Here is a 22,835-nt window from a genome sequence, read left to right as displayed (position 1 = left end):
CTTTCGAAAGTAAAGAATGAGTCGATGCTGATACAACTTCCAGTAGTGGTGAAAGACAACCAAACACTAACCAATGCATTACTCACTGCCTCATTTGAAACAAAAGCTCAGAGTATGGAACAGATTATTCATTTTTCTTGTTTTTCAATTCATAGAAACTCCACAGGCAGCAAAGCATAAACAATGTAATATTTGCATGGATGATAAAAGGCATGAAAAACAACCAAACTAAGAGTTCAATTTATTAATATGTAATGCATACTAGATAAACTCATAAAAGTACAAAACCAGACATAACTCAAGTTCGAGTAACTTGTTACTTTAGATAGATTGAAAATGAGAAGAAAGAGAAACAAGTACATTTGTTGCACTGGAGAAATTCCCTCTTTCTCCTCAACCATTTCCTTGACTCGGTCAATGACGATGGATTAGGAGCAAGTACCTAGGTCTCTGTTACAATGTTACAATGGATGCAAAATGGACAACACCAAGTCACCCCACCATATTAAGGTGGACTCCATTTAATGTCAACAGTCTATCAAACATACCAAAAACCAACATGTACTGCGTTATCACAAAATGATAATATTTTTGCAGTAGGGTTGTGTGTAAATAATCTGTTGAGTTTGTCAGAATTCACTGCAATTGATATAAGATGAGTAAAAGTTACAGAGTGATAGAACAGAATACTATTATGCCACTTGAAATGAATCTAATCTATCCTCCATCTATCCATGCCATCTGAATTAATGCTTGGATACCATCATTCAATAACGGCTAGATGGACTACTTTCCTCTCAACACTAGAATAGAAAGGTAAAACCAGAAGTTTCTGATATAAAAGCATGACGGTACTAGATACAACTGTCTGTCCGAGAAAATTTGACCAGTGGGATTCCATGACCCTCCCTAAAGGTATTAGATGAAACTGTCTGAGGGGCTCTGATAATTGAGTAGGAACATATATGAGCCCTCCCAATTTCAACATAAGAGATGGACCAGTGTCCTCCAACGATTCAAGGGACTCCTTCAGAAGTGCCTGCACTTCTTCTCTCCTCCTAAACAAGAGAGTCAAACAATGGTCACAAAAAATTGTGACATTAATCCACAAGGCAGTTTGTTAACAGCACAGTCACAGTCCCAGTCATTTAAAAGATGTTATAATCACTTTCCAAACAACAGGAAAACATTCAAACCAATATTGCAACAAACAAATTTTCAATCTGTCGGTGGCTCCATATATTGACAGGAAAACTTTCAAGAAAAAAGTTTGTCAAAGAAACATGCAACCTGTTGGCACCAACTCAAATGACACCTTGAGATCAATAAGCAAAGTTCTGAAGTAAAACAGGTTGAAAACAGACTGTGGGGAACAAAAGAAAGTCTTTGCAAAAGGGTTTATCACACCACCAGCTACAACTGAACCTTAGAGAAAACAAGAAACAAATAGGCAGGTTCCAGTTTTCGTTTTTATGGTAATCAAACACCACTAAGACCAGATAATGATTAAACATATCTTTGCAAAACTTTAGGCAATCTTACTATCTTACTCTACCAAAAAGGTCACAGAAGCTATACCCTTCATTTAAAGTTCGAACTGGCAAAACAATTATCTTTTAATTGTTTTAAAAATCAAGTAGAATATTTCAGCGTCGAATGAGCAGTAACCTTGTCAATAATTGTTGAAAGCATACCTCTTTACATCCTCCACAGCTTGTTTACGTCGTTTTATCTGAAGTTCTAGAATGTGAACAAGTGTTCCCCTAGCCTGCATGATAAAGACATAAAAATATAAGGAAAGTAGTCCCGTATAACAACCCAATAGCTTATATTATAAGACCCAATATATCTTACCTGATGGGGCCGCAATGAGTTCAGAAGATGATGCAAGTTCTTGAATATAAGAGATATTTCTTCCACTCTACTTGCATATTATGATGGTCTCTCCACAAGAATATCAGCAAGTTCCAAAATGTGCTGCTGCAATTCTCTGTTAAGGGACCTTAGTTCCTTCTTAAAATCTAAAACATAGTACAACTTTTGTCAGAATGGAAAAGCGGGGGACATAAAAAAAAAAAAAAAAAGGCGAAAACAATCAAGTACTAACATACATACATATAAAACTAGAATAAACACCAACATACAAACTTGCAGTTCCTAACTTCCTATTCGTTTCTTGCAGAGAATTATCTCAAATTCTAACTAAACCAGACAAAACTACTATAGCAATACCCGCAAGTAGTCAAGAAATTCATACATTCCCCAGAAGTTCCTTATTTCAGGTAATCATAGTTTGGCCATCAATACCTGATCTGTCAAGACAGCAATAGCTAGTATGGATGTGTGCATTCCCGAAGGCTAGAAAAACTAGATTTATAAGTTGGAGATGTGGATGAACATTTCCTAAAGGTTGCTACTTCTCTTGCCTTTACATTGAATGGTTCCTGCCAAGAATTTTCTATATATGTAACATATTTGAATACCTCTCAGCCTTGTAACACAAGTGAAGATTCCCAACATAGTATCTGTGTCCTAGCTTACCAGAGAAGAATCTTTCCTAAAGGTTGCTACTTCTCTTGCCTTTACATTGAATGGTTCCTGCCAAGAATTTTCTATATATGTAACATATTTGAATACCTCTCAGCCTTGTAACACAAGTGAAGATTCCCAACATAGTATCTGTGTCCTCGCTTACCAGAGAAGAATCTTATTAAATTTTTTTATTAAAAATACTAATTACCTAATTCCACTGACACTAAGGAGAAACTGCTATATAGGTGATTGAATCAACACGGTCAAATCAGTTCCTATGTATCAAAGGTAGTTTTTTAACAGGACACAAACAATAAACTAGTGTGAACTAGTTGTTCACTGCATGTACACTAAAGCTTTTGTCTTAATAAAGATTCTTTCTTCTCAAACAAAACAATAAAACAAAGTAAATAAAGAAAGAAAAAGAGAACGATTAAACTAGCCTGGAGGTAGACATACCAATATTTGGGCCTTTTGGGTACAGTTGACGCACTCCCTGTTCTTCCAAGCTTGGAAGAATGTCATTCATCTATATAAAAAAAACATGAAACTTTGTTAAAAATAAACTACAAGGAAATAATAGAGATCAAATCAGACATTGATAACATTAACACGATAATCTACAAGAAAAACCTTATTTTGTTAAAGGATAATCAAAACTCACTAGTCAAAAGTCAAAAACTGCAACTTCAAATGCATGAATATTGCATTCCTGGCTTAAGGAACTAAATGACGTATTACATCCTCCAAACAATAAATTAAACAATATATATAGCTATGACTAAACTTATGGTATCCAAAGATTAAGCAATAAAGCAACTTTCAGATATCAAATTTACAATCTGTAAATAAATGTGGAGAATAAAGTAAAGAAAAGGAAAAGCTTACGGTGTAATTACCATAGCAAATGATGTATGGCATTTACATAGCTAAATTAAGAGTTAACCATTATGATTAGGAATTTAAGACTACAGTTTCAGAATCTAACATGAATAGCTGATCAATCATAGAATTTATATAGTCCAATCTTGGAAAAGTGAGTACTTGAGTGTCTCTTCCAAACCTAAAAGTGCAATACTTTTACATAGGTAATTTTCATTAATTAAGTACCTCAAAAGTTCTTCTTCTTCTTCAATTGCTCCTTTCTTCTTACCACGAGATAGCTTCCCAACACGTGCACCTAAACTTTCTCGAATACTCTCATTCAGCGTCTCTTCCAAATTTTCAAGCTCTACCAGAATCTGTAAGAAAATTAAAAATAACTTGTTAACCAGAAGGGTCACTACCATCCTGCCTCCATATATTGGGACTGAAGATGCAATAGATCTTCCCCATTTCTCAACAACCAGTAAAGGTTAGCAAATAGGTTTTGGGGAAATTTTTTTACCTGTTCTGTTCTTTGTCCATTTCGCGCGATCTGAGTTTGTTGCCCTTGAGTCAATCCACCTTGAGAGACGTCTTTAGCACGAATAGCATCTATCTCTTTCTTCATATGAGCAATCTATAAGAGAAACAGTGAAGAAATGAGAAAAATTATAATAATAAGTAAAAAAACTCATCAGTGTCTGTATAAACAAGTTTTTATCATCAACATTAAAGTTCTTTAAATCTTTGTTTTCCTCATTTAAAACAACAAAAAGTAAAAAACACAAAAGAACTGGATGCAATTAGAAGAAGACAAGGTGAATGTAACCAAGTGAGGCTGAGAAACATTAACCAGAATATCATGAGAACAGGTACAGAAGGGAGATAATTTCCAAAATACAAGAAGACTGAAGTGTAATATCAGGATACTGGATTTAATTATGATGCATTGTTGTTAGGTTCCCATACTTTTTCCTTTGTTGATGTTGGTACGGTCAACCTAATAATGGATGGTAGCAACTAATTAATTAGAATCATTAGGGACCAGTTTCAAACATTTAAGAGGTCCCTGTTGAATCATGATATTGCAAGTGCATCAACTGTTGTATTCCTTTATTACACGAAGATATAGTGTTTTGCTAGAATTATAAAAGGTACACTACACCAGTGCGTGACTTTTCTAAAAATCAATTCAGGAACTGCTTTCTCAAATACCAAGCAATGGTACACTACACTACACTGGTGCGTGACTTTTTTAAAAATCAATTTAGGAACTGATTTTCTCAAATACCAAGCAATATAAACATGTTAATATAAATATATGAACTATACCTAAAGAGTTTATCCAATTGGCAAAAAAGGATCCAATGTACAAGAAAGATAATAAAAAACCAGGATAGTTGAAGACCACTTACCTTTTCCATTCTTTTAGTTATTTTATCACGGGTTTTTATCTGCTTTTCCGAAAGCTGTCCTTTGTATGTTTGCCAAGTTACTTCCTCACCATCATCCTTAAGTCCAAAACCACATGTAAGTAGAATCATCTTCTTCCAATTCATCAAAAGAAAAGAAAGAAAAAGGTCATACTCAAAGAAAAATAGCAGAATATAAAAGGCAGTTTGAGAAGAATTCTATTGAGCAATGCTATATTGACACATACCTCAGCTTCTTCTATAATGGCATCCTCTCCCATACCCCAAGAGATGCCATCAGCAAGAGAAGCTTCAAGTCTTGCTCGTTGAAGTGATGCCTGCTGATCTAAAATATCTTCACGCATCTTGTACTCTCTTAAAAAACTTTTCAAGCCTTTTTCCTACATAGATATGACCAAACGATAAGCAATCATCCCTTTGACACATCGGTACAGAAAGCAAGTGAGGCGGGCTAAGATACCATTCGAAGAAATGGAGTGCCATCATTGATAACCATAATTCAGCTCATTTCATTAATGTCACTTTCATTACATCTTTTGAAATCAAGAACTTAATGCATATGTACATATATTTATGTGTCTATGCTATGCATTGAACCTTCATGTAGATATATTTCCGTGATGGGTGATTCGAAGACTTTGTAAGTGCAAAATTATGAATTTATCTCACTAACATATTGTTGAAAAAGTAACCATACTACCATAGTGTCATCACAGATAAGAAAGCAGTGGAGGTTCTTGGGAAACTCATCTCATAAATGCAAATATATCCCGTCCTTCAATATTTGAAGTGCTTAGGTTATTTTTATTGAAAAAATATTCACCTCTCATTATTCTTCACAAATTCAATATAAAAATCAAATGAACAGATGCGTTCTTATTTGAATTTCACTAAGAACACACACAAACTCAAACAATAAATAGTAAATTGAAATCTTACTGGTGGCATAAACTCAGACGGTCCTTGGAAAATGTATAGAGGAGATGAACTGCACAAGAAAATGCAAGAATAATCAGAAGGGTAATAACCTTATGATGTGCTTATGACTAAAGCAATTAAGATCGAGAAAAACTTCATGAACGTCTATGACAATTATTGATATCTTCAATCTTCCTGAACTACTTCTATTCTGGTTGTCACTATCCCAAATACTCATAATATTCTTGGTGTCCTATCCAGTAAAGTGTTTCTTTATCTCATATACATATAAACAATAAATAAATATGTATCCAAGTAAGTACCAGTTTAGGCCCATAAAATATATTTGGCATTTAAATATATGCAATATGTCTTGTTAATCAAAAAGCGTAAAGGATAAAATAGCTATCTGAATCATAAGAGATCACATATATGAATTAGTCCTCTATGAGTTCCTTAACAGTTCCTATTGAAAATAGCAGTGCATATATCTCATTATATAATGTACTTCACAGGATTAATTTAACACAGGCACTAAATCTGGCCGGACAAGAACCAACATCACTCATCAATTCTTGATCTAACTAATTCAATTTTCAAATACATAGAATATCGAATGGCCCAGAAATCACATACCCATCAGAAATACCAAACCCAACATAGGAAATTTGAAGTAAGAGAGAGATAGGCAATTAGCTTCAGATTTCTTAGCCCTCAGCAAACAAGATTTAAGCCTTTTTATGCTCCAATTTGAAGTGCCAAGTTTTCCAAAACAAATACAGAACCAACTCAAAAACAAACACTGAAAACAAAATCGAACCAACATGAGAGACAGAAAAGATGCGTACCAGAGATACAGAACCAAGATGAGAGAGCAAGTGCAGAGAGAGGGTTGATTTCTTATGTCGATAGCAATTGCTGAGTGGTATTTCTTATGTACAACGACGGGCCTTTTGGGCCTGCTGCTTTCCAGTGTTTTTGGGCTCTTGAGCAAGTTGCAGTTTCACTAAAAGTTGGCATTGTCTCTGATCAGAAATAGAAAATCTTGGCACTAACCTTGTACAGATGGTAGGATATTTGAAAACAATCACCATATCACAAAACAGAGCAATTACCCGATCACACTACACAATATTTCATAAATGTTAAAAACGTAAAGTGATTACATTGCGAGAAGGATTACAACATAGATTACAACACCAGACCCAAAAAAAAAAAAAAACATTACGACAAAAGAAAAAAAAAACAATTACATTATAATCATGTGATGAAAATACAGAGGAAAAACACCAGGGAGTCTCCAGCACAATGGAGTTGAACTGCATGCTTGGTCTGCCTAACCATTTAAACGGTTCCAATACCTTTGATTTATGTAAACATGCCTTCTGTGATTACCAAATCTGTGTTCCAGCTGAGGGAATATCTTGAACAGGATTTTAAACATAGCTCGGTAATACCATTTCCTCCATCTCTTGCAAAACAAAAGTGACCCGACGGCAATTCCAAACCCACACGTAAATCCAATTTCAGCACTGATAACATTCCAATCAATCTCATCTCCAGATTTCGGATTACTTGAGCTTCCATTAAACGTCGGAGGTGGCAATACAATTATTGTATCCGATGTCAGAGGAGGCCCCCATAATCCTTTGTTACCCTCGAATGAGGTATTTGGAAATGTCGATAACTGAGTGCTGGTTGGGATCCTTCCCGTCAGTTGATTATATGAGACATTCAAGTGCGAAAGGAAATTGAGATTTGCAAGCTGCGGTGGAATTTGGCCGCTCAGGTGGTTCTGTGAGAGGTCTAAGGACTCTATGCTTCTCATGTTACCAAAGGATGATGGGATTTCGCCTGTGAAAGCATTACTGGACAGATTGAGTACACGTAATGATCTCAGTTGGCCCATTTCCATGGGTATTGTTCCGTTGAACTTGTTAGCAGAGAAGTCAATCGAAGTGAAGATAAATGAAATATATACAAGATCCATCTCTAGACCTTTGCTTGTAGTTGTTACTCTATCTGCATAATCAATAATAGAGCTCTCATTAGGTGGTGAGTAATACCTAGGTGGTGAGGTATGGCATGGAGTTCCAGTGCTGCCTCGTCCACAACTGACCGCAGTTCCAGCATGCAACGCAATTACCCGTGATGATGAGGTATGGCATGGAGTTCCAGTGCTGCCTCGTCCACAACTGACCGCAGTTCCAGCAGAGGAGACAATTTCACTACCTGGTGGTACCCACTTATAGCTATGGTGAATTTGGTAACCATCTTCATTAACCACCATTGCCTGCCATGTTGTCAGTGATGTACCTGGTATTTCACCATTGAAACTGTTATTAGCCAAGTTTATGATTTGAAGCTTCAGCCAGGTGTCTTTGGTCTCGGGACATCCAATAGGTCCATAAAATTTGTTGGATCGCAACACAAGGACACGCAAGGTGGATATGGTCTTCAACGGGCAGGGAAAGGCATCTGTTATTTGATTAATTCCAAGGTCTAAAACCTCTAAGCTTGAACAATTGGCTAGAGATTTTGGAAATTGACCTTGTATCTGATTTCTGCCCAGAGCTAGAGTAACCAAAGGACAACCTTCAAGAAAAGTATCAGGGATAGATCCAGTAAGGTTGTTTCTCCTCAAATCAAGGACAGAAAGAGAAGTCTGAGTCAAGCATTGGGGAATGGTTCCTCTCAAAGAGTTATTAGAGAGATCAAGAATTACATTACTTGCACTGCATATTGATTTTGGAATTTCCCCATACAAGTTACTGCTTGAAAGAGAAAGGTAGCCCGTGGAATTGGTGATGTCACCAATGTCAATTGGCATACTAGATCTGAAATTATTTCCTGAGTAATCCAAATAATTACCACTTAGAAACAATGGTATTTGTCCCTGAATCTGGTTTGAGTGAAGATCAAGAATCATCAGATGGTAAGTAGAACCAGGTAAAGGAGCTTCTAGACTTACCAACTTGTTACAACATAGATATAGATTCTCGAGATGAAGCTCCCAAATCCAATTGGGTATCTGACCTGGAATTTGGTTGTCTGAAAGGTCCAAGTCGGTTAAATAAGATAGATTTTTCAAGAAATTTGGGAATGTTTTCAACTTGTTAGAAGCCAACTTCAGGGTTTTAATCTGAAGGAGGGAGGGGTGTGATGAGTTAGTACCATTATGATTGAACAACAAGCTATTGAAGGATAGATCAAGAGAAGAAAGATTTCTCGACTCCGGAAGGCCATAAAAAGGAAAACCACTCAAGTTGTTTGAAGAAAGATTAAACTCCTGAAGCCCTGGAAGATTAAAGATAGACACGGGTACTGATCCTTCCAAATTGTTGCTACTCAAATCAAGTTCTTCTAGCAAGTGCGAAGAGACATTAGAAAATTCAAGCAATTGACCAGAGAAGTTATTTCCAGAAAGATCTAACCTCTGCAGCAAGGGAATAGAAAAGGGAGACAATGGAATACTCCCGTAGAGTAGATTGTTGGCCAAGTCGAGACTGTCAAGCTTGATGAGTTTTTCCCATTGAATGGAATTAATCGGACCAGAAAACTTGTTGTATGACAAGGCCAAATCCCCCAATTGTGTTAGGTTTTCCAGTGACTTTGGAACTGCTCCTGTGAAATTGCACTCTGAAAGATCTAATTCAGACAGCTTTTTAAGGTTGCCAATAGAGTCCGGCAAGACTCCTGAAAATTTAGTCTGGGATAGAACTAGGGATTCGAGAGATCCATTCTTCGGAAACTCCGGTAAGGAACCACGAAGCTGTGAATTAAGTGACAGGTTAACAGACTTTAGTGTCGGTACCAGGAATATCTCTTTGGGAAATGCTCCGTACAAGTTACAAGCAGATAGACTCAAGGAAATCAAACTTGAAAAATTGGCTAAGAATTTTGGAACCGGACCAGGGATGTAGTTTCCATCCAATATTAACTCTGTAAGCTCTGTAAGGTTCTGGATTAAAGTGCCTAAATTCGGGCTCTCAAGTTTTAATCCCCCCAAAAGGTAACTTCTAGACAGATCAAGAACTTTCAACCTATTCAAGCGTGCGACCTCAATGGGAATTTGCCCAGAAAAATTAGCTTCTTGTAAATTCAAATACCTCAAATTTGCAAGCTTTCCGATTGCAGATGGAATTAAAGAGCCTTCGAAGTTGTTGTCGGCCAAATTGAGGCTCTGAAGATGTTGAAGTTGGAAGAGACTACTTGAATTGTCAATGCTGCATGAGATAGACTCGCTGCTGAGGTTAAGTCCGACAACACTCCCATTGGTGCTGCAACTTACACCCAGCCAAGAACAACATTCGGTACTCGAATTCCATGTGACAAGCTTGGAGGATTCGGAAGAATTAAATTCAAGACTTTGTTTGAAATGGAGCAATGATTGTTTCTGGGCCTCAATGCAGTTGCTGTGAACTGCGGGGATGAGATTAGTAACAGTGGTAGTGAATAAGAAAAGGAAGAAATGGAGGAACAGAGTTGGCATGTCTTAAGCACAGGTTTAGTTGCATGCACAAATGTACTGTGGGAAAGTGATAATTGGGAACTGGTAATGGTTGTGGACTGGTGATCGCTTTATAAGGTCATGGAATTGGAAAATGAGTCCATAATCTCTGTGATTGGCTTGACTTTCAAGTCCTCTCCTTTTTATCCATTGGCAACTTCCAAGAAAAATGAGACGGTAGGAAAGTGGAACTATTGCTGTTCCGTGACTATGACCAAAGTTGACGACATGAAAACACGTCCTATATATTGCTTTCAAAAGATATGGAACGAATCGCAAGAGAGAATCTTGCGTAGAACACCCGCACGGACATGTGGTGGGGAGGACCAATCACTGCCTAGCAGGGGGGTGTTTTGGGTATTGCACTTTAAGGAGCAGGGGCAGTTTCAGAAAAAATGAAAAATTTGCTTTGTTATGATTGGATAGCCGTAAATCCACATGGTGGGGAAACCTCCACCTAAGAATTTCTCGAATCGCAATGGCTTTTAAAAGGTGGAATTGGAAAATGCCTCGATGATATAGAGATCTATACTAATTGGCTTGACTTCAAGTCTCCTGCTTTCTATCCATACTGATGGATCTATTATTTACCCTTACTTTTGGAATGGAAGATGACTGGAAGGTTATATGACAAGGTAACAGTGTTGTTTTTTAGGGGAAAAAAAAAGTATTCTCGTGATCACACAACAAAGTCTATATATATATGAGTACTGAACTTTAATTGCTTATTTCATATCAATAACTATCTAGACTGGAATTATGTCCAAAAAGTTTTGTCCAAATTTGGTTTTAGCCCTCATTGGATTTCCCTAATCATGGAATGCATTTCGTCAGTTTCCTTTTCTCTTTTAATTAATGGCAATCAAGGTAATTTTTCCCCTTCTAGGGGAATTCGACAAGGGGATACATTATCCCCCTACTTGTTCATTTTATGTATGGAACCTTTGATCAGACAATTGAATCAGTCTGCTATTCGTTCAAAAAATCATGTTGGCCTGTTATCTTCCCCTAAAGGGATCAGAGTTTCAAATCTTATGTTTTCTGAAGATTGTTTAATTTTTGGCAGTGCTTCTCCTACCGTAGCAAGGAATATAGCGGCTATCCTCCGCAATTTTGCTAATGTGTCAGGCCAAAATATTAATTTTGATAAATCCACTATTTATTTTTCTACTAAAACCCCTTCCAATGTCAAAGTGAATATTTCTGCTATTCTTGGAATAAACCATAGATGTTCTATTGGCAGATACTTAGGAATTCAAAATATAGTTTTTTGGAACGACCCAATGAATGCTAAAGAGCTTCTTATTCGAATTTCCAAGAAGCTCAGTGGCTGGAAAAATAACACTTTGTCTAGGGCTGGAAAACTTACTTTGATTAAATCAAATTTATCCAGTATACCTAACCATATCATGTCTTGTTTCAGGTGTCCTCCCAAGGTGACTAAATCCATTGACAAAGAAATGAGGAACTTTTTTTGGGGAAATGACTCGAGCAGTCCCCCTGTTGCTTGGAATCAGGTTTGTTTACCTAAGAATCAGGGTGGTCTCAGTGTTAGGCCCCTCTGCTTTTTTTAATAATGCAGCTTTAGCAAAACTTGAAGGGCATTCTTGATTCTCGATGGCCTGGAAGAAAGCATTGTTTTTGAAGGGAATAAATATTTAAGAAAGCATTGTTTTTTATTTTATTTTAAGAAACAGGCTAATCATTCGATGGCCTGGAAGGGCATTCTTGATTCTCGAGACCTTATCCCCCAGGGAATGAGATGGATAATTGGTTCTGGTAAGGATGTTATGTTTTGGAGCTTTAACTGGGTTTTTGACTTTCCTTTATTTAATCTCTTGGATGATGCTGCTAAGGCTGTTGTTGATTTAAATGAATATGTTAGTGACTATATCACTTTTGGGAACTGGAATGTTCAAAAGTTGGCTTCGGTTTTGGATCAGCATATTATTGACCATATTGTTGGCATTCATATTCCGGTTTCGGAGTTGAAAGACCATTTTTTTTGGGGTCCTGCAGCAGATGGATCTTTCTCCATTAAATTTGCTACTTGGCTCCAGTGAAATTCTAATTCTCATAGTCAGACTTCTATTCTGAACAAAATGTGGAAGCTTAACCTTCCCCAGAAAGTTAAAAAATTTGCTTGGTTGTATTTTAGGGGAAGACTGAAAACCAGGGCTTACATTGCTCGTTATAATCATGCTATGGTATCTTCTTGTGCTTTTTGTGGAACAGGTTTGGAAGACTGCAACCATCTTTTCCATTCCTGTTCTTTTGCTAGTCAAATCTGGAGTTTGGTGCCCAAGTTACCTTCTCCTACAAGTTTTTCCAATCTCTCGGACTGGATTGTACATTTATTCAATAAAGAGTCCTGTACCACTATTGAAGATTGTATTTTGTTGTGCTGGCAAATTTGGGGGGCAAGGAACAACATCATTTTCAACAATTCTCTTGCTTCCCCAAATAGCATCACTCTTTCAGCTGCCTCAGTTGGCTACAACTATAGAAGAAACAATCAGCCTGCTTCAAAGACGGTTTCTTCTTCAGCCATTCCTATTATGTGGAAGCCTCCTCCTGTTAGCTTCCATTACTACGCACTAATCATGGAATGACTACGCATAGGAGAAAGACAGTACGTGAAGGGGTTTAACTCTCTTTTTTTTTGCTAGAGTTAACGGCAAGTTAACTGAGGTTTAGACAAAAAATAAAAAATTGATGGAAGAGTGATGTGTTAATTGTCAGGACCCTTAGATTATATAAAGAGTTCAGATTTTATGAAATTGAAGTAAATTCACACTCTCCTCACTTTAGAGGAGTCGGATCCTATTTTGATAGCTGCAATTGTAACAATTTATTTTCTTTATAGTTTTTTGTGGTGTATTTGAGAATGAATGAGTCAATGCATTCAAAGCAATAATAGACGTCTCAGTCTGGAGAAATTGCCTTAATCTGGTGTATTTTTGGCGTATTCGGAAGACTTGGTTGTGACTGTCTCAGTCTGGCAGTCGTATATAGTAGGAAATGGAGAAATTGCCTCCATGAGTTTGGAGTTTCTTCCTTGGATATTATTATTGCACAGCAAGTGGGCGATTCAGGACTTGGGAATAGTTGGGAATGTGAGGAAGACTGGAATGAGTCTGAAAGTGACAGAAGTTTCAGCCCTACAGAATAATACAGAGCTAATTAAGCTGGTGGATGAAAGCTCAAATGTAATAAGAACGTTCCTTCTTTTCAGTTATTTAGTATGTTGAGAATTTACTAGATAATAAGAACATTTGATAACTCAGGGGCAACTTACCCATAAAGAACAGCAACAGTACCGACTGCTCGAATTCCAAGTTATGAGCTTGCAGAATGAAGAAGAATCTAATATGAGACTTTTCTTGAAATGGAACAGTGATTGTTGCTGGGCTTCAATACACTTGCTGTGAACTGCAGGGACGAGTTAGTAACACAAGCAATGATTACTGCAAAACAACAAGAAGCGTGGTACGTGGCTTACTACCGCACCGATATTGTCTCTATTAGGTGTTGGATTCAGTACAACTAGGAATACATCATCCACTTGTAAGTTATATTTTTATTTTGTCGTTTTCTTGATGTGGGATCTTCACTCTTCAACCATTAGCAAAAGGAAGAGATGGAGGTAAAAAATTGTCCTTTCTTTTAACAAATTTTTAGACACAAGCACAAATGCAGTGAGGGCTTTAACTAAGTGTTGATGGTTGTGGTGGCTTTTAGAAGGTACTTGGAATTGGGGGAAAAAAAAAAGTATGCCTCCATGAGATAATCTGGGATTGGCTTGACTTTCTTTGTAATTGGATTGACTTTGAAGTCTTCTGGCTTTGGCAATACTTCAGACACACTGACCCTACTCTTCTGGGTTATGAGATTGACAAGGTGAACGATGACACTTGTGTAGAAGTCTTTACAGCCAAGCTTGACTTGGATGTCTTTCCTATCTTTCTGCAACCAGCTGGAAAACTGGGTGGAAGGAAAAAGGGGACAAGTCGCACTCAACGTGGTCAGTGGTCCTGATAGTTCCAAAGCTGAATTTCTGGGTTTCAAGAAGGATTAGTTCCAAAGCTGGAAGATTTCTGTGCCTGAAGAAAAAAAATGCAAAGCTTGTAATATAATGTGTTGTATATATAGAGATGCAAATGCTGTTAAAAATGTCTGCTACTTGTGTGAGAGAGCATGACCAACTTTTCCAAATAAAAGTTCAGCTCTATTAGTCTATTTCTGAAAATGACCATGAGCAGTCGATTTAAATTTCCAATTTCTAATTTGATACAATGAATGTTATATTTGCTCTCTGTGCTACCATCTACGATCATTCTCACCATTCTTAAATAACATGTTCTGTCTTGTGCCAAGTTGTAACCTCATCTAGGCCAACTTTAGATTGTTATTAACCAAAAGTTAACAACATATCTGTGACTTCAACCGCCCAGATTACTACTGTTATAATTCCATTGCGGAATCATTTCAGTTTACCATCTCTGAATGTGAATTCTGAATCACACGCTTTCAACTCTAAACAGCCGGTTTGGAAAGAGTGTAGATTGATTTTTCAAGTATGATAACAGTTCCATTCTTAGATAGATAAACTAGGTACAATTATCAAATTACTTCGAGAAATTATCACATTCCTTCTGAAAGGTATACTTCATCTAATTTCCAGGCACACAAGTAGCATATGGAGTACATGTTACCAAGTTTTATAGAATATCCGCAAGCAGAAAACAATTGTAATCAGGATTGATAAAAATTTGTTGCCCAAGTGAAGCTAAGCTTGTATAAAGTAAAAGCACCAGAGCATTACAGCGAACATAATAGAGCAGAATGGTAAAGTGCAATATGTAACACCAATACTTATGTCCAAAGTAACCCACTTGTCATGCAACTCAAATATTTTGGAGTATGAAGACTCGATAAAGCCTTCACAAAAGAGTTTGCCTGAACATCAATAGATACAATACTACGATACAATTTATAGACTACCACCGTGTGGTGCAAGCACTAAATGAAGGACAGAGCCACCCTCAATGTTGTAGTCTTTAGCAGTTTTGTCATCTCCAAGCTGCTTGCCAGCATAAATCAGCCTGCAGAGAATTAAAACTCATTAGATGCTGATCTCTTGAAAATTGGCCAGTACCATAAACACGTGAAGCTATTGATAAGACAATAATAAAAATGCAGCAATCATGCTGCTTAATAAGACTTCATTCTAGCAAGTCTTCTTAAGCTATTAAAATCAAAATGCAGGTGATATCCCAAACAGTTGTCAAGTTAATGAGCATACTAGCCTTCCTACACGCGCTTACGCACGTGCGGAAGTGCATTGCTCACGTGTGTGATTAACTTTTGTTTTAATTATCATGATTATTTTATATTGTCCATCTTTTTTATATGGTTAAAGGCACAACAGTCAGAATTACTCAACTACTTATACAACAGTCAGAATTCGCAACTATTTCTCAAATGAGGAGCTGCTTCTTGCCTTGCTTCTCATTACATTTTTCATTTTCCTCTTACCCCTACCTCCCCAAATCAAAGCTTTACTCAGTGGAACCTCTTTCCCCAATCTTTCAGACTTATTAATATTGACAAAAGTACCTTAATCAGCTATTGAATGGCTGCTGTTAGCACATTCCAGTTTCGCACATAAAGAGCCACTGCTAGTACATTTTTGTATCTTTACATTGTGCTCCAGAGCTGGTACCTGCGAATAATCAATCAAGAAATTTAAACAGCTTGACCCAATTTGCAAAAGTGCAGCAAAAGTTAATTGGGGCAAAATTCAAGAAACTCAAAAGTAGTTTCTTTAAGCAATTGTATTTCCATGAGTTCAATCATAGTAACGGAAAGTATTTTCTTTGTATTGTCAGCAGTTGCCTATTTCCATGTATTCTTTAACAAAAAATATATAAAATTATATTTCTTGACAGTATTAGAGTAACTGATCAGATTAAATTTCTAGACAGCTTCTCTTCTATCTTAACAGGTACATATGATAAGAATCTTTCACTCTATTGATTCAGACCTATATGATTCAAAGTGTTTAATATTTTTCCTCTATATAGTGTTCTAGGAGAATGACATTATGCTAAAGTTTTTAATGGTTCTGTTATCCAAAGACTCATGTCATTCATTCATCACAATTCTGTAATGGATATGAAAACGCTTTCCTCTATATAAGAGATAGTTAACTGTACCACTTATTTGAAACACAAATTCTCAAAACTTAGATCATGCAACAGCCATATAGTTTCACAACAGTGAACAAAATATACAATCGATGCAAAATCCAACAGAACATCTGCTATAAATCTGGAAACAGAAAATCATATCTTTTTTTTTTCCCCTCCACTGCCTACAAAAAGAACTACTCATTCAGGTCAAGACATTGTAGTTGCATATCCAGAGATCAATCAAAAGGGAAGTTCTGTGTGACTCAACAAAAAAAGGACGCATGGTTTCAGATCTCTACATTTGAAAGCATAAACATGAAGAAACACGTGAGGACTCATGGTTTCAGATCCCAACCTGGTAAAATGGAGCATGGTTGAAGTCTAAAGCTTTCAAATCTAACAAACATGAAAAACAAAAACATAATTAGTAAGCTAGCTTTCTTATTTTATATATATGTTCACCTTACCCCAGTTATCACACTTCTTGAGTAATTACCAAGTCATGAATCAACATATATACAACAAATGGACAGCCTACAACCCCAACAAACAATAAGTGATTAACGGTTCAAATTCCATGGATCACTTTAGTCGTAGTTATCTTCCACGGCACTTGGAAAAAACTATTAGAAAGAACTAAAAGAAAATTACCACACATCGGACTCTAGATGACTGTTCTGATTTTGGCTTCTGAATGGATTTCTGTTTCATATTGTAATTGAAATAGGATACTTTTAATGAGATTTTAATATGATATGAATTCTAATACAAAATCATAGCATGTTTGTCTGTGGCTGAAGTAAGCTCAATTCCTCAAAACCCTTCTAATACTCTCTTCTATCAGCACAAATAAACTTTTCACTCCTTCATAGAATTCAGCATACAATTCATAAGCAATTGTGAATTGGGGGTTTAGAGCAGAATCATCTACACAATTACCCAGATGTTCAACCTGTACAAACTATAAAGCTAATCTTGCATGAAAGATACAGCAAACTAAAATTACGAAAGCAAAACTAGACAGATCAAATTCCCAAGATTACCAATTTCCATCAAAATCATGACAAATAAACAAACTTTGGTATGACCCAGAATCAATCCATGTAATCAACAGACAGAAATGAACTATGGATGAAGATTGAGCAAAAGAAAAGATTAAAAAGAGTCTTTCGAAGTATTGGCAAACTGAATATCAGCTTCAAGCGCCTTAAGCGAATCCTTGAAAGGCTTTCGCATTTTTTGGCTCCTCAATCACTCTTTCACCTAATAATCTCTCCCATCAAGAACCCTAATCATCAATCTCCAATACCCAAGACCCATAATTATTCAACCCTACTGCTCTAAACGCTTTCCTCTGCCTCGAATTAAAAGACAGAAGTAGTTTTCTCTGTGCGGCAAAAGCCAGAACCATCAGTCCCCTTTCTGTCACTCTGTAAATCGTGGGAAATATTGGAAGTTCAAAAATTTGACCAAATAATGAACTCTAAAGGCCTCCTCGCTTTGTATATAGAGATACACCAATTATATGGTAACCAAGATACGGAGGCGGAGCAGCTAATAGTTCCAAACAGGAATTGAAGCAAAGTCAACCATAAGTCGACCAACCTTCAGTGGTCAAGATAATGTTGGCCACTGAACAGATCTAGTTCTACGGAAAACCATAAGAGCCTTTCTGAAGTAAAGAATGAGCCAATGCTGATACAACTTACGATAGTGGTGAAAGAAAACCAAACTAACCAATGCATTACTCACTGCCACATTTTGCAACCAAATTTCTGGAACAGATCAATCATATTTCTTCTTCAATTCATAGAAACTCCATAGGCAGCAAGCATAAACAATGTTATATTTGCATGGATGATATAAGGCATGAAAAATAACTAAACTAAGAGTTCACTTTATTAACATGTAATGCATACTGATGCTAGACAAAAGTAAGTTATAACTTTCGACAGATTGAATCTGAGAAGGAGAAAAAAGTACCTTTGTTGCACCGGAGGAATTCCCTCTTTCACCTCAACACTTTCCTTGATTCGGTTAATGGTGTCAGTCGGTTCAACATCAATCTCAATTTCTTTCCCGGTAAGAATCTTCACCTTAATCATAGTTCCTCCCCACAGCCTCAAAACCAGGTGAAGAGTGACTTTGTTTGGATGTTATAATCTGCAAGAGTTCTACCATCTTCCAATTGCTAACCGGCAAAAATCAATCTCTGTTGATCAGGAAGGATGCCTTCCTTATCTTGAAAACAAGGGTATATTACATGGCTGCATATAAAGGAAAATGTAAATTAAGGATAATTTCAAGGAAACAGCAGATATCAGAGGCCAAAAACCATGCTTGATCATAAAATTTCACATTATACATCTACTGCTTTCGTCATGATAAGTAGTTCTTTGATAACAATAAGCTTTTTTGCCATCATGTATATCAATCAGTTCACTTTTCCGAGTAGCTACTACACAAACCTGATCATTGATCGAATTCTTGTACAGCAACAGAATTGCTGAACAATACGAGACACCATGTACACTAATAGGACGGCACAGAAAGAAAACTAATGACATAATAGTTTAACCACACAATTAGGAATGAAAAATCACTCCTTTAAGCCATGGGAAAGGGAAAATCATTGGTTGAAAATCTAGTCTATATCGTTGCCAAGAGGCCCAATTTCTGGGAAAAAACAAAAATCAGAGATTTTATTTAACAAGAACATTAACTGAAAAAAACAAATAGACAGGGCCCAATAGCTTAGAAACCCTAACCCTAGCTATCAAATCTTCACAACACCCAGAAATCATTCAGTCCCAAATAAAACACAACCAAACAAAAAAAAACCATAGGCTGAGATAACTACAAACCCATATGATAATAAAACCCGAAAACAAGATTATATACAGAAATTACGACCCTAACTGCAACAAGAAAACCTCACCCTAATTGTGTTATAGGAAAAATCGTATGGATAAATGATATATTTGGTTGATATGAAAGAAACAGAGAAATCAATGAAAAAGATGAAATTAGAGAGAGAGAGAGTACCTGGATCTTGGCTTTGACATTATCGATGGTGTCGCTGCTCTCAACCTCGAGAGTGATGGTCTTCCCAGTTGGAGTTTTCACAAAAATCTGCATGTTTCTTCTTTCGGAGAAACAGAGCAACAAGCGAGAGATGATATCTGACTTCGATACATTCTCTACTTATTTATTTCGCATCTTCTTTTTCGAAATAAAAAAATAAATAAAAAGAAAATTCAGTCATAAAATGTGATTGGGAGTACAGAGAGTGTGGCCCGCGTATCAGATTCCCAAATTTTATTGAATGGTTCTGTTTTCCAGTTACAGATCTTTTATTGATTTCTTTTCTTATTGTTTTTTCTCTTCCTTTTTTTTAGAAAAATAGATGTTTTTTCATCGCTTAATTCTCAATTTGCTCCCCTAGCTTTCATCATGATGTCAATTTGCTGCTTTAGAATTTATTTCTGCTAGTTTGCTACCTTTTTTTTTTTTTTTCTATTTTCCCCTGACCCCAACTCTTTGCTACCAATTCTCTCCCTCTCCTCTTTATCAGCCGCAAAGAAAGACTACCAAAAGAAATGTATATATTTTTGTTTTTTGACATCATATTACAAATATATTTATGTTTCACAAACAACATACAGAGCTTGTGCGAAGAGTCTACTGAAAGAGAAACAAAAATTACTTTTAACATACTCTAGCTATCCTAGTTTTGCCACCGAAGCAACAGAAAACTTAGCAAACAAATAAGCAAAACCCTCTTTAATGCATCATCTAGTTTCGGCACATCAACAAACCTAAGAATTTGAAGTATAACATATGACACAATGACACCAAAAGAACAGCAAATTCTTCCATTGGGAGATAAAATATGAAGATAATGATTAAAGAATTACACCAGGAATAAACAAAGACAACAAAAGCCCAACATAAGTCAATGCATCAAAGTTGCATGAAAAAAGATGAACTATTTCTAAGCTATCATGAATCAAAATATAATTTCCTAGATATTTCCTTTCCTGATACAGAGCTACTTAAGAAAATAGCCACAAGAAAAAACCAAATAGAGAAATTTCATCAGCAGAAAACGGCATCTTATAAACCTGCCTTTCTCAAACTTACAAAGCAATGGTGACTTACCTTGAATCAATTGCTAGCATTCTTGCAAGCTGATTCCTTGAGTTTCCAGGATTAGAAAGTTGACCGTGTGTCACAGGAAAAATCCTACACAAACATTTTGAAGTGTGATAAGAATAAGCAGCAGAGACGCAAGAAAATGAGGTTAATCGGTAAGGATGTGGTTAGGTCCATTTGTATATAACTCTGGACTCTGCAAATGCTCACTGTTTAAGCTTTTGGTTCTATTGTTACAGAAGCAAGAAAATGCTTATATACCTGTGCATTTCGTTGCAGAAAGAGAGAACCAAGAGCTTCCCGGAATCCCAAACAACCACCCAAAGATCCTTGCCCAGCATCTACAACAACAAGAGGACAAAATTTATTCATGAGCATATGCAAGTGATATAGGTTTTGCATGGTAAGTTAATTCAAAATAATCCACACCAAGTCAATCAATCTCATCAATACCCATATAAAGTTGAAATGAGAAATGTCTTCATTTCACTATCTGGTCATGGCATCTATACATTTTTTACACCTGAACTTTAAATTTTGTATGGCAAGTTAATTCATATGAATCCACATCATTTCAATCAAACACAACAATACCTATATAAAGTTGATATGAGAAATGGCTTCATTTCTTTATCTGATCATGGCATACGTAAGCAGCACGTGGATGAACAATAGCTAGTATGGATGCATGCATTCCCGGCTAGAAAAATAGGTTAATAAGCTGGAGATGTGGATGAACATTTCCTAAATGTTGCTACTTCTCTTGCCTTTACATTCAATAGTTCCTGCCAAGAATTTTTTATATATGTAACATATTTGAACGCCTCTCAGCCTTGTAACACAAGTGAAGATCCCCAGCATAGTATCGGTGTCCTAGCTTACCAGAGAAGAGTCTTATTAACTTTTTTATTAAAAATACTAATTACCTAATTCCGCTGACCCTAAGGAGAATCTGCTATATAGGTGATTGAATCATGATGTTCAAATCAATTCCTACGTATCAAAGGTAGGTTTTTTCACAGGATACAAACACTAAACTAGTGTGAACTACTTGTCCACTGCATGTACCCTACAGCTTTTGTCCTAATAAAGATTCTTTCTTCTGGAGGTAGACGTACCAATATTTGGGCCTTTTGGGTACAGTTGACGCACTCCCTGTTCTTCCAAGCTTGGAAGCAGGTCATCTGTCTATATGAAATAAACATGAAACTCTGTTAAAAATAGAATAAGTTTATTTTATTAAGGGATAATCCACAACTCAATAGTCAAAATTCAAAACCTGCAACTTCAAATGCATTAATATTGCATTCCTGGCCTAAGGAAGTAAATGACGTATTACATTCTTCAAACAAATAAATTAAACAAAATAACTAGTTACGACAATACTTATGGTATCCAAAGATTAAGCTACAAAGTAACTTTTAGATGTCAAATTTACAATCTGTATATAAATGTGGAGAAGAAGGTAAAGAATAGGAAAAGCTTACAGTGTAATTAGCACCATAGCAAATGTATGTCCCTTCAATTGGTGGCTGCTGCTCAGGAGCTGATTTGGGATCTAATCGCTGTAGCCATTTCAAGCACCTTGTTGCCAAACTAACATCAACCAAAAGGAATAAAACATTAAGTTAAATTTGAATGGATGGAAACATAAGTTTTATAGGGAAAAAGTCACTGATTTCAAACAAGAAATTTCACCTAAAACTCACAAAACCCTAAAAGTGAGAAAGTCGACATTGAGATTTTGAGATTTTAGAATATGGTGAATCTGAACGAAAACTAAGATGCTGAGTAAGATGAACAGACTGATCCAAGTGTCGAATCCAAGCCCAGCCTAGTCTTTTGCTGGAGGAGAATCGTAGATGGACTAAACTATTCCTTGGAATCTGCCGAGGTACGGGCTGCTCTTCCGACTCTGCCGGCTGGGGATGATAAGCCTAGGCTATTTTTTACCTCGCTTCACTTATGCAGTACTTGTGGGCACAAAGATGTTGGTCACCCTTCCACTCTGCTTCGACGTGGCGCATCTTAGGGATCATGGTGTATAAAACCCTTCCTTTCCCCTTGTGTTACAATAAGAAGGCTTTAGTTTTGGGGTTGGAGGATGAGTATGACAAGCTAATGTGTGCATGTAAATACTGCTCTAGCACATTGAAGGTGAACCTAATCGTATTGAAATAGCAGCTGGGAGAGATTTGCCTAATCGACTTACAACAGACACATATAAAC

General features: G+C 36.5%; 2 protein-coding genes across 19 annotated transcripts in view; both read right to left on the bottom strand.

Annotated features, from left to right (window-relative positions):
- The window catches only part of LOC133720583 (ubiquitin-NEDD8-like protein RUB2), a 60,076-nt gene extending 37,241 nt beyond the window's left edge, over positions 1-22,835 (bottom strand). The window contains exons 1-9 of one of the 10 annotated variants that reach the window (XR_009851926.1): positions 22,305-22,820; positions 22,094-22,202; positions 21,725-21,794; positions 20,868-20,947; positions 20,613-20,696; positions 19,497-19,596; positions 18,435-18,718; positions 15,877-15,982; positions 15,019-15,362 (exon numbers count right to left, since the gene is read on the bottom strand). Coding sequence is in view for 5 of the 10 variants with exons in the window: in XM_062146977.1 (XP_062002961.1) it covers positions 19,497-19,596; positions 20,613-20,696; positions 20,868-20,947; positions 21,725-21,794; positions 22,094-22,110 (351 nt within the window). In the remaining 5 variants the exon portion in view is untranslated. Of the gene's footprint in view, positions 1-15,018; positions 15,363-15,876; positions 15,983-18,434; positions 18,719-19,496; positions 19,597-20,612; positions 20,697-20,867; positions 20,948-21,200; positions 21,386-21,724; positions 21,795-22,093; positions 22,203-22,304 lie in introns of those variants that run through there. The other 9 variants (XR_009851928.1, XR_009851929.1, XR_009851927.1 and 6 more) reach the window with 9 other exon arrangements.
- Positions 603-10,380, bottom strand: LOC133720574 (receptor-like protein 7). 9 transcript variants are annotated; one of them, XM_062146953.1, is made up of 11 exons: positions 6,596-7,012; positions 5,769-5,817; positions 5,057-5,209; positions 4,812-4,943; positions 3,920-4,033; positions 3,643-3,773; positions 2,992-3,061; positions 2,308-2,444; positions 1,855-2,021; positions 1,695-1,768; positions 603-1,058 (listed from the first exon to the last, which is right to left on the bottom strand). In XM_062146953.1, the coding sequence occupies exons 2-7, from the start codon at positions 5,775-5,777 to the stop codon at positions 3,058-3,060; spliced, it is 543 nt and encodes a 180-aa protein (XP_062002937.1). In that variant the 5' UTR covers positions 5,778-5,817; positions 6,596-7,012; the 3' UTR covers positions 603-1,058; positions 1,695-1,768; positions 1,855-2,021; positions 2,308-2,444; positions 2,992-3,057. The 9 variants fall into 9 exon arrangements, with proteins under 9 accessions (XP_062002937.1, XP_062002938.1, XP_062002935.1 ...); XM_062146954.1 differs by lacking the exon at positions 2,308-2,444 and having other exon boundaries at positions 1,855-2,013; XM_062146951.1 differs by lacking the exon at positions 2,308-2,444 and having other exon boundaries at positions 6,596-7,010.

The sequence above is a fragment of the Rosa rugosa genome, chromosome 7 (genome assembly GCF_958449725.1).
Source record: "Rosa rugosa chromosome 7, drRosRugo1.1, whole genome shotgun sequence".
In the NCBI taxonomy this organism is placed as follows: domain Eukaryota; kingdom Viridiplantae; phylum Streptophyta; class Magnoliopsida; order Rosales; family Rosaceae; genus Rosa; species Rosa rugosa.
Note: the sequence above shows the minus strand (reverse complement) of the source record. Positions and strands in the feature narration are given on the sequence as shown.

Coding starts and splice junctions, on each gene's coding strand:
- LOC133720574 (XM_062146949.1), bottom strand. CDS start 10,239: ATGCCAACTCTGTTCCTCCATTTCTTCCTTTTCTTATTCACTACCACT.